The 12,844-nt window shown below is 38.9% G+C and overlaps 1 protein-coding gene across 1 annotated transcript in view; it reads right to left on the bottom strand.

Annotated features, from left to right (window-relative positions):
• jmy (junction mediating and regulatory protein, p53 cofactor) overlaps positions 1-12,844 on the bottom strand; it is a 114,968-nt gene that overhangs the window by 36,185 nt on the left and 65,939 nt on the right. Inside the window, exon 3 of the mRNA XM_063049321.1 lies at positions 2,869-3,019. Within this exon, the coding sequence (XP_062905391.1) occupies positions 2,869-3,019 (151 nt within the window). The remainder of the gene's footprint in view (positions 1-2,868; positions 3,020-12,844) is intronic.

Here is a 12,844-nt window from a genome sequence, read left to right as displayed (position 1 = left end):
GTACAGAAACCTGAAGGCACAAACTCAGCGATTCAGGAACAGCTTCTTCCCCTCTGCCATCTGATTCCTAAATAGACATTGAGCCCTTGGACACTACCTACTTTTTTAAAAATATACAGTACTTTTGTTTTTTGCACGTTTTAAAAAATCTATTTAATATGTGTATAATGTAATTGATTTACTTGTTTATTTTCTTATTTATTTTTTTCCTCTCTTCTATATTATGTATTGCATTGAACTGCTGCTGCTAAGTTAACAAATTTCACATCACATGCCGGTGATAATAAACCTGATTCTGATAAATGCTGGCTTTGCCAGTAATTCCCACAGGCAATAAATACTAATTTATTTGAAGTCTGAAAAGATAAAGACTACTGAGCTTCTTTCATCCAATTTCTTGTTCAAAAAAATTAAATTTGGATGACATGATCCAAATTTACTGGTCTGTCACACGTTGATTTAGGCATGCACATTTTTAATTAATGTGAAAAAAGTCTATTAGAGCATGTATATCTCTGAAGCGTATAAAATTTAAAGATCACACACTTACAGAATCATTGCCAAGATAATATGACATTGCATTAGACTGAAGATAATCCTGTTCATGATAAAAGTTCCTACTAAAGTAGGACCTTCTGACATATTATCCTTTAGATACAATATTCTAGAAGAAAGATTGCCTGCAAGTTAGAATTAAAGAATAAAGAAATGGCCTTTCAAAGTTCAAACTGATTATCAAAGTACATATATATCACCAAATACTACCCTGAGATGCATTTTCTTGCAGGCATTCACAGAAGAATAAAATAGTACAATAGAGTCAATGAAAAACTACACACAACCAATGTGCAAAAGACAAACTTATGGATGGACAGATAATATTGAGAACAGAAGCTGTAGGATCCTTCAAAGTGATCGTTCATTAACTACTTATCACATGAGCACTGTCCCAGTTTCTAACTAGTCTCTGGGTAAAAAAGCCTTCCTCAGATCTCCTCTCTTACCCATATCCTAAGTCTATGTCCTGTAGTTCTAGATATCTCTGCTAAGAAGAAAAGTTTAAGTTTTCTACTATCTATCCACATAATACTCATAATTTTGTTTAAATCTTTGAAGAATTCATTCAAATTTCTCAAACAGAAACACTTCCAAACAAAATCACACCATATGATTAATCCTTTCCTTGCCAAATGCAGATTAATTGTGCCATCAGAATCTTTTCCAATAACTTTCCTATAACTGAAATGGAAAATGAAATGGAACAGAACAATTAATACTGTCCAAAATTTTGAACAAATCTAGGAGTTTAATCCTATGATAAATTATAACTAATAACTTTGCAAAAACATTTAAATTAGAAAAGTCTCAGTTTAGAATACTGCACACTTCATGCTTTAGGTCAATGATTTATCTCAGAATGGCTATTTTGATGAAATTCAATGAATTTTACTTTGCTCTTAATAAACACTACCATTCAAACTCAAAAAACAGCTCGACTTTCACATACGTGATTCGAGTCTGGGGCTTATCACTGATTCAGCCCCATGAACCTGTCTCCCCACCAATGGGATCTCATGGAATGCTCTAGTACGAAAACTGGCAGTTCGAAAGCTACAAGGGTTTCTCAGCATAGGATTCTAAAGATAAAACACACACAGAGCAAGACTACTCCTTTGATCATGTCTGAGAAATGAAAGTAATGAAAATTAGCTGGAGCTAATTTTACCACTGCCCTGAAATTGCTTGTTACATGTCCACAAGCTAAAATTAGCTCCAGCTTCGCCTTCAAAATAGGCTTCCACTGGGAACCACCTCCCAGCATTTCAGTGTGGCCATCTCAGCATGAGCAGCCAGTTAGACTCAAAGAAACCAAGAAGACACTGACATCTACTTCATCAAATGTCAAAGCTGTCTATGTGGTTGTACATCTAAAAAGGTAAAAAAAAACCATACTGCTGCTTAATAATTATGAACTTTTACTATTTTTCAATAAAATAATGAAAAGTGTACCCACACACTTTTCCATAAGATCAGTAAAACTAATAGAACAGAAATGCAACTGCTTCCCTTTTCCCTCAAGGATTTGAAAGGGAACTGCTGTGCTTGCACTAGTTTTAGATCACTGCAGACAAAAGACAGAGATTTCCCAGTCGAAGAAGATCATGTTGACACCAGCAGCACAAGGGCAGTGAGCAGCGAGCAGAACAGCAGAAAATACCAATGCCAACTTAGTTTGAAAGTAGTGCTTCAAAATGGGACTTCCTTAAGAATGTGTAGCTAGGTTCCAGCATTAAATCTGGTTGGAGGGACAAAAGATCTGCCCTGATAAAATAAAGAACCTGGTTTGTATTTATGTTAGAAGGCAACTATGCACATGCAAATACACATTAAGTTCAAATGTGGCTTGAGCTGAAGAAAACAGCTCTACGCAGCAGCCTTAATTCCAGAAGATAATATGATGTGAAAGAAAATAGATAGTGTCATATACTTCAGAAGCATAACTGCAGATTAAATCTTAATTTCAATATACTTGCCTTGAGCATATACATCCTTTACTGGCTATAAGAACTTATGGAGTAATTATAAATTTGCATCTTCATCTTGATTAGCAGAAGATTTAAAAAGGCAAAAATGTTTTTCACCTTTCTCCCCCCTTGTGAATATTGAGAATGCCATTGAAAACTTATGAGCTATATGATACCAAAAACTAGATTTAAAAATCCTTGAGTACGCAAATTAAACATCTAAACATCTATAATTACGTCTGGTTTTTTTTGTTCTGTGATTCAATTTCAAATTTCCATCTACATCCATGAGTAATACTGGACAAGACCTATGATTGGTTAATGGAGAATTCAGCTTAACCACCTTTCTGAGCTTTGGCTGTAATCTCAAAGTACTTCACTGTCAAATCCTGTATAGACAGTACAGCTCTCTGAGCTTTTCTTTGCCAATCAGAATCTTCTTTCTTCAAACTTTCGATTCTGCGTGGTCCAAGATAATCATTCTCCAATGAGATCTGTACAAGGAAACAAATATATTTTGATTAAAAAAAACAAATATTTATGTCTAGAACAGATTTCAGCACAATTACAAAATTGAACAGGGCAAGTAGCTTCAAGATGTATTTAGCATTGTTATAAAACTTTGAACTGTTAACTTGAGCTTTTACATTTCCAGCCTCACAGTTAGAACATAGACCAGTAAAGCATAAGATCAGGCCCTTCAACCCACATTGTCCTCAAAGCACAACACTGAATTGAACTAATTCCCTCCTTATCCCTCCATTTCCTGCATATTCATATATCTATCTAACAGCATATTAAATATCACTATTGTATCTCCTTCCACCACCTCCCTACCCCCCCAGTAGCTTGTTCCAAGCATTGACCAGATGTATGCAGAAAAAAACTCCCCCCCTTACCTTAAGTGCATGTCATCTTGTAGACATAGACATACTTTATTGATCCCGAGGGATCAATAGGTAACAGATACTTCCACTGTGGGAAAAAGATTCTAAGTGTCCACCCTATCTATGCCTTGGATAATATTTAAAACCTTTCATCTAGTCACTCCTCAGCCTCCAATGTTCAAGAGAAAACAACTCTAGTTTGTCCAACCCATCCTTAAACCTCTTCTACATCCTTTCCACTGCATCCACATCCTTCCAATAATGAGCTGATCAGAATCACATCCAATAGTGGCCAGATTGCACACAATAAAAAGATGAAAACCAGTACTGGTAAATGCAAATAACATCTCAAACTGATTTCACAAACCATTGCCAGTTAAAATGTGTAAGCATCCTCACGTACAAAATATATGTACTAGGACACAGTCTGTAACTATAATGGTGAATATTTTTACAAAATTCAAGTCGGCAGTGTAAGAATATTTCACATAATGCATAACCACATCTATAAATAAAACAGAAAATATTTAATAATAATAAGATTTAAACAATATTTACGCAAGACCAGTAAGTCTGATGGAAAAGCATTCAAATTCTAAGCAAAGCTTGTGTCTGATTTAATGGATTGATCTAAATAAAGCAGCTCTTATTCAAACCAGGGGATGAAGAAGGGAAGAAGTAGATTTCTTCTGCTTGATAAAAGTTAAAGAGAAGCCCACTGGCTTTAAATTATCTTGCCTTTCAGTCATAATGAAAAATGCCAAAGAAAGGAAGGGATAATCAGTGCTGGGAATATAGGGAGTGAGAGAGAGATACAAAATGGATACGATGGAATGGATTACAATGCCATAATATACATAATAGTGCAACAGAACACATGTTCCTAAATAATTAAGCTCCAGTGATTTTATTTATTTAGAGATACAGTGTGGAACAGGCCCTTTGGGCCCGAGTCATCCTACCCAGCAGCTCAATTATTCAACCCTAGCTTAACGGCATGACAATATACAATAATCAATTAACCTACTAACTGGCATGTCTTTGGATCATGGGTGGAAACCAGACCACTGGAGGAATCCCACGCAGTCACAGGGAGAATATACAAACTTCTGACAGATGGTGTTGGAACTGAACTTTAAACTCTAATGTCCCGAGTTGTAGTAGTGTTGCACTAACTGCTACACTACTGTGATGTTGCCAAACCAAGACCAAAGACAAAGACAGATTAAGGAAGAAATATGATCAAAGTACTTTATCATGTCATAGGAAGGACCTACAATTACCACTGCAATCTAATCATGGCATCAATTTACTTCCTGAACAATCAAGCTTTTGGCTTGTAATCGGAAGTGTACTGCAATCACTAATCACTGTGTGCTTAGAAATACTTACAACTAACCCTTTTTTTTGAAAAAAAGGAGGAAATGACAAATGTCTTAGTGTTCTGGTTAATCGACATTTTACTTTTAGTCACAAATGAATGGATTACTGGCTAGATACTGAATGGGACTTACAAAGGTCAATCATTTTGTTCAACAGCGCATTTGAGAGTTCAGTGCGCCTGGCCTAAGGCAAATTATGCAGCTAAAAAGCAAACTGCTGCAGATGTTGAAAATCTGAAATAAAAGCAGTAAATGCTAGAAATAATCAAGATTAAAGATTGCTTAATGTCATTCCCTGTATACAAGTGTACGGAGAATAAAATAATTGTTACTCCAGATCTCATGCAGCACAAAAAACACAAAAGATAAAGAATAATAAAACAGAATAAATATATACATACACAAAAGAGGGCATATATACATAATTTATTATATCTCCATAAAGAGACTACGCTCTACATAAGGTGATTAAGTAGTTGTTGATCTGTCTTATTGTTTGGGCAAAATAACTGTTTTTGTGTCTGGTGTGGATGCTATGTAGTCTCTTTCCTAATGGAAGTGGGACAAACAGTCCCTCAGCAGGGTCTGTGGGACCCTTCATGATGTTACTGGCCCTTTTCAGACACCTACATGATTATGGGCAGGCTGGTACCATTGATGCTTTGGGTAGCTTTGACTATCTGTTGTACAGCCTTCCTGTCTGCTGCAGTGCAGTTTCCGTACCATGCAGTGATGCAGTTTGTTAGGATGCTTTCTACTGCACATCTGTAGAATGATGTGAGAATGGATGTACAAAGTCCAGCTCTCTCTCCTTAGAAAGTAGAGGCACTGGTGAGCTTTCTTGACTGTGTAGGAGGTGTTCTGAAAGCATGAGATATTGTGAACGCTGAGAAGTTTGAAATTGCTTGCCGTTTCCACTGCTGTGCTAGCGACGAAAAGAGGGGTGTGACTGGTGCGAGTTCTCCTTTAGTTAATAACCATCTCCTTTGTCTTGGTGATATTAAGGAAGAGGTTACTTGCCTAGCACCAGGCCCTGAGCTCTTCTACCTTCTCTCTGTAGGCCGTCTCATTGTTGTTGGTATGAACCCCACCACTGTCATGTCACCAGTAAACTTGATGATGTGATTGCTTGGGTGTTTGACCATTCAGTCATGTGTGAGCAGAGCATATAGCAATGGGCTCAGCACCTAGCCCTTGCTGGCACCCATGCTGAGGATGATGGCGAGAGAGAAGCAGCATCCTGACTATATGAGGTCTGTTTGTTAGGAAGTCCAACAGTGGTGTTGTCACGTACCCCGTGACGGGGATAAAGAAACCAGCAGAAACAGAAAACACTTTGGAGTCCAGTATTGCTATAAACTACTAATATTTATTAGTAACTATGCAATACAGTAATATCAATGTAAATAAATCACATAGGTTAGCAATGATTATATATAAAAGTAAGTGTGGAATATATATATATATATGAAAATCATGATTCTTTAAGTCTAGGGGTAAAAAGATACAGTCTTACAATGTTGAGTAAAGTTCAGTTCGTGGTATTTAGGTGAGTAGTGTTAGAGAGAGAGAGACAGACACACACAGAGAGACAGAGAGAGAGATAGAGATGAGTCTTCAGGTGAGCTGATGCTGTCGATCTTCTCGTCATCCTCCGAAATCCTTTACCGACTGTGACTTTAACCAGGGGGACCGGTTTTCCTGTGGTGGAGCTATCACCCCGGCAAGGGTGGACACATAGACAACTCCCCACCAGTCAACCCCTTCTTCACCGCTGGGATAGCAATTATGGATCGATCCGCCTGATTGATCCTCCAAAACCCACTTTCTCTCCAAGCACAACAATGCTCATTCAGTGTCCAGATCATGTGTCTGAGGTCTGTATCATCTGACCTCCCATTTATTTCTTTGTGCTGAGCTTCACCTGTCATTCAAAGAGTCCCTCCTTCCTTTGTCTGTGAAGAAATGCACAAGCAGGCAACAAGTCCTTGAAAGTAACATCAATAATGTCCTGTCGGTCACCATAGCAACTTTCGAGCTGCTCGGTGCTGTCTCCAACTCCAAACTCAGTAGAAGTCCAAAGTTACTTCCAATGCCTTAAAGTGACAGTCCAACCGTTGATTTTCGTCTCCCTCTCTTCAAAAGCAACACGTCGGTGATAAATAACTCTCTCTCGCTGTCTCTCTTCAAACAGTTAACAGGGGCACTCCTGGATCCCCTTACAACATATATAGACAAAGAAGTAGGAGTTTGTTCACCGTCTGTGGGCAACAGCACTGAATGCCAAACTGAAATCCAGAAACAGCATTCTGACATAAGTGCCCTTGATTTCTTGGTTGTCAGGGCCAGGTGAATGACACATGCTATGGCATCTGTCGTGGAGCAATTCTGTAGGTGATCATATTGGTATCCAATGTGTCAGGAATGGAACTGTTGATATATGCCATTGTCAACCGTTCAAAACATTTCATGATAGTTGGCATCAGTGCACTAGGTGGTAATCATTTAGTTCTGAAGGTATAGAGTTCTTTAATACAAGGATGGTGGTGGCTGATTTGAAGCATGTAGGGACAGCAGCCTTGATGAGTGGAGTGTTGAAGTTATCTATGAAGACATCAGAGAGCTGCTGTGCACACTCCTTGAGTACTCGGTATGGGTTGTTGTCTAGCCTGATGCTTTACAGGGATTGACTCGCTGCAGAATTCTTCTCACATCTGCTGCTGTTGCAGACAGTGGTTGCTCAGCTGCAAATGGGGTAGTTTTTTCTGGCCAGCATTGTGTTGCATTCCTCAAAGAATGCATAAAAATTGTTCACAGCATCAGGAAGGGAGGCATCACTGGTACAGTCAACACTTTCTTTACCTTGCATTGTCAGTAATGCTCTTGATACCCGGCCACATATGCCAGGAATCGTTATCAGACAGGTGTTTCCAAATTTTTGTGCGTAGCTCAGTCTTTGCCTCTTGATGCCTAAGATTGGGCTTCTCCTGTCTGCTCTGAGAGCTATTGTCACTGGACTTGAAGGCAGCATCCATTGCTTTCAGTAGGGAATGCACTTCTGTGTTCAGTCAGGGCTTCTGGTTGTACTGTAAGATGACTGTTCTTGAGGTACCAACATCATCTACATACTTATTGATGTAGCCCATGACAGACGAGACATATTCCTTGAGGTCTGTCTCTACTCCATTTGTGGTGTCCTCCTTGAACACCTGCCAGTTGGTCCATTCAGAACAGTCCTGAAGCATAGAGATTGCTTCATTAGACTGTACAGTGGTAGTCCTCTTAACTGGTTTCTCCATTTTCAGCAGTGAGATAAACATTACAGCTGGGGTTAACATTATAGAAATGCGGTCAGAGAGGCCAAGATGAGAGTGTGGGATGGCTTTTAAGAACTGTGTCTGTTTTGCTACCCTAGTGACCATGACGTATTGGTGGAATTTGGGTAAAATGTCCTGCAGATTAACATGTTTGAAGTCTCCTGCAATTATGAAGAGAATCACCAGATGCTTGTATTGAAATGAATTAACTTTATGTCTTACATCCTTCATATACGAGGAGTAAAAATCTTTACGTTACATCGCCATCTAAATGTGTAATGTACAATTTATAGTAATTTATAATAGTATGTACAATAGGACAGTCAATATAGCATAGAAATACAATTGTATCAGCATGGATTAATTAGCCTGCACCTCTCTCTGCAGAGTCCTGCGATTGAGGGAAGTACGGTTCCCATACCAGGCAATGATGCAGCCAGCCAGTTTGCTCTCAATTGTACCTTTGTAGAAAGGGGCACAATTCTCCTGTAGGGAGATGATGATTCTGTTTATTCTATTGGCAATATCAGTAAGTGTGTCTCCAGGGTAGTGGTGTAGCAGAGCGTCCATGCTGGGTTGGGGATTGGCCCATCTCATTGGGCTGCCCTCCAGCATCTGACTGGTGGAATGACGAGCTGGATTGTCTGCGGACTGCCGTGAACTGCTTGTTCTTGCCAATAACACCCACGTACCATCAAGATTTAAGACATGTCACTCAGGAAACTGGATTGTAATAGATTTTTAAGTATGATTCTATTTTTAACTGGTATCTTATATGTGTTATACGTGACTTGTGCTCCGTATGATTCTTGGTACTTTGTTTTGGACCTTGGGCCCAGTGAATGCTGTTTTGTTTGGTTGTATTCATGGCTATTCAGGTATGGTTGAATGATAACAACAGGAATTCTGCAGATGCTGGAAATTCATGTAATACACGTAAAAGTTGCTGGTGAACGCAGCAGGCCAGGCAGCATCTCTAGGAAGAGGTGCAGTCGACGTTTCAGGCCGAGACCCTTTGTCAGGACTAACTGAAGGAAGTAAGGGATTTGAAAGTTGGAGGGGGAGGGGGAGATCCAAAATGATAGGAGAAGACAGGAGGGGGAGGGATGGAGCCAAGAGCTGGACAGGTGATAGGCAAAAGGGATACGAGAGGATCACGGGACAGGAGGTCCGGGAAGAAAGACGGGGGGGGGGGGACCCAGAGGATGGGCAAGGGGAACTTCCACTAATGCCCCACCTCCCCCTCGTACACCATCTTATTACTTATTTTTATACACACATTCTTTCTCTCACTCTCCTTTTTCTCCCTCTGTCCCTCTGAATATACTCCTTGCCCATCCTCTGGGTCCCCCCCCCCCCGTCTTTCTTCCCGGACCTCCTGTCCCATGATCCTCTCTTATCCCTTTTGCCAATCACCTGTCCAGCTCTTGGCTCCATCCCTCCCCCTCCTGTCTTCTCCTATCATTTTGGATCTCCCCCTCCCCCTCCAACTTTCAAATCCCTTACTTCCTTCAGTTAGTCCTGACACATCGACTGCACCTCTTCCTAGAGATGCTGCCTGGCCTGCTGCGTTCACCAGCAACTTTTATGTGTAATGGTTGAATGATAATTAAACTTGTACTCTCCCAGTGCATACTTGGCGTTCACACTTAGTGGGGGGGGGGTGATGTAGACACAAATGATGAACACACCTATAAACTCCCTGAGCAATAAACTCCGAGGAGTTTTAGAGACTTGACGTTATCTCTAGTTTCTCATTGATATTAGCAAACCAATAGCTACAATGTATTTTGTGAAGCATACAAAGGAAATTTTCACCATCTGAATGTTTCAACCAATGCCTTGTCAAAACATAACTAATTGCAATGCCATTGCTAAAGTCAAACAGGAGCTCATAACTTCAACTTTCATAGTTTAACCTTAATGTTCATGTGTATAATCTAAGGATTTCCATTATTTTACTTATGAAAGACCAATGATTACACAAGTTAACTTGTATTCTTTCTTAAAAAGAGGTCCTTAAAAGTATTTCTCTCTTTTTCAAATCCAGTTGGATTCTATTAACTTATGAAAAAAAAAGAATGCTTTTGGTCCCCAGTACATTTTTTGTTCTCTGGCTATTGATTTCTATCTATTCCCTAGTATATATCTAAAAACAAATTAGCCTCTTCACAACTTCAAACTTGAAACTAAATTTATTATTTAAGTGCATATATGTCACCACATACAACCCTAAGGTTAATTTTCTTGCAGACATACTCAATAAATCCCTAACAGAATAATAACCATAATAAAATCAATGAAAAACCACACCAACTTGGGCATTCAACCAGTATGCAGAAGACAACAAAAAGAATAAAAATAATAATGAAAAAAAAATGTATTGAGAATGTGAGATTAAAAGTCTTTGAAAGTGAGTCCACTGGTTGTGGGAACATTTCAATGATGGTGCAAGCGAAATTGAGTGAGTTTATCCCCTCTGGTTCAAGAGCCTGATGGCTGAGGAGGAACAACTGTTCCTAAAAATGGTGGTGTGAGTCCCAAGGCTCCTGTACCTTCTTCCTGATGGCAGCAGCCAGAAGAGAATATGCCCTGGGTGGTCGTAATCCCTGATGATGGATGCTGCTTTCTTGCAACAAAGTGTCGTGCAGATGTGCACAATAGTAGGAAGGACTTGTAGGATTGTAGGATTTTCCATGAAGGATATTGGCGTCCATACTAGGCTTTGACGCAGTCAGTCAATATACTTTCCACTACATATATAGAAATTCATCAAAGTTTTAGGTATCATGCTGGATCTTTGCACACTATCAAGGAAATAGAAGCATTGCCACGCTTTCTTCGTAATTGTACTTACATACTAGACCCAAGCGAGGTCCTCTGAAATAATAACACCAAGGAATTTAAAGTTGCTGACACTCCCACCTCCGATTCTCCAAAAAGCACGGGCTCATGGACCTCTGGTTTCCTTCTCCCAAAGTCAATGTCCTTGGTCTTGTTGTTCTTAAGGCACCACTCAGCCACATTTTCAATCTGTCCTATATGCTGATTTATCACTGCCTTTGATTCTACCTTCGACAAAAACTGTCCTATATTCAGCAAACCTGAATATGGCATTGGAGCTGTGCTTAGCCATACAGTCACAAGTGTAAAGCAAGTAAGCACACAGCCTTGTGGCGTACCAGTGCTAATGGAGATCATGGAAAAGATGTTGTTGCCAATCTGAACTGACTGTGAGGAAACTGAGGATCCAATTGCACAAGGAGACATTGAAGCTAAGGTCTAGGAGCTTACTGATTAGTTTTGGATGATGGTATTTGTTTTGGAGATGTAGTTGATAAAGAACATCCTGATGTATGCACCTTTGTTCTCCAGATGTTCCAGGGTTGAGTGAAGAGCTAATGAGGTGGCAGCTACTGCGGACCTGTTATGCCAGTAGGAAAATGGTTCAACTTGGCATCAAACAGAATCAGATTTATCATCACTGCCCTTTATGACATGAAACTTGTTGTTTTGCAGCTACAAAGACATTAAATTACTCTAAATTTCAAAATAAATAAATAATGCAAATAAAGAAATATTGAGGTAGTGTTTAAGGACTGTTCATATATCTAATGATGGAGGGGAAGAAGCTGTTCCAGGTTTGTTGAGCGTGGATCTTCAAGCTCCTGTACCTCCTGCCCGACAGATTTTTTTAGCTTCTCCCACGCAATTCAGAATCAGAATCAGGTTTATTATCACCAGCATGTGACATGAAATTTGTTAACTTAGCAGCAGCAGTTCAATGCAATACATAATGTAGTAGAGAAAAAAATAATAAAATAATAATAAACAAATTACAATATACATATATTGAATAGATTTTAAAAACATGCAAAAGCAGAAATACTGTATATTTTTAAAAAAAGTGAGGTAGTGTCCAAAGATTCAAGGTCCATTACGAATCCATTCTCAACTTAGTTTCCCCTTTCTGCAATTTGTGAACTACGAGTGGGATACATTTGTGTATGGATATGCACTTTTTAAGCAATGACACTTTGAATAACACAGAGACAATTGCTTCATTTGCTCCTCAGCAATTTTTTTATATATATGACTGTATGGTCACATTGTTACAAATGGTACATTCTATTGTTCTAACTGGCACACAGGAAATGCAATTCGTAATGGAGAAATAAAAAACAATTATCACAAGTAAGATCTGAACAAGAATTCTAGAGGCCTGAAGTAATGACTGATGATTCCCCAAGGCTGTTAAGAATCTGTCAGATTTAGTTAACAGTCCAAAGATATTCAAATACTTATGTAGAAATTAAAGCAGTTTTTGATAGGGATAAAATAAGAACTGTCATTAAAATATTTGACTTTGGTCAGGCTGATTTCAATGTAATGTGACAATAAACTGTAAAGAAAAAGATGATGAGGAATAAAGTGACAGAAGACCAGTGAGGGATGCTCCTAGGTGAAAACTTCTACTATTCTAAAAAGAACCACAAGCAACCAAAAAAAAATTAAAAACTAAGTATAAGCTTAAACAAAACTAGAGCAAATCTGGCCGAGAGGGACTTCACAGTAACAAAACATTCATGGACTATAAAAAGAAAATATGAAAAATTAGGAGAGTGTCCTTGAAAACTAACCATGGTGATACTGTATATGAACAAACAATGGCAGATACAATGAGTAACTTCTCCACATTAACAGTATTGACAGCACAGCAAATAACAATGCAA

This window comes from Mobula hypostoma, chromosome 5, assembly GCF_963921235.1.
Source record: "Mobula hypostoma chromosome 5, sMobHyp1.1, whole genome shotgun sequence".
In the NCBI taxonomy this organism is placed as follows: domain Eukaryota; kingdom Metazoa; phylum Chordata; class Chondrichthyes; order Myliobatiformes; family Myliobatidae; genus Mobula; species Mobula hypostoma.
This window is presented reverse-complemented; position numbering and strand designations above follow the sequence as displayed.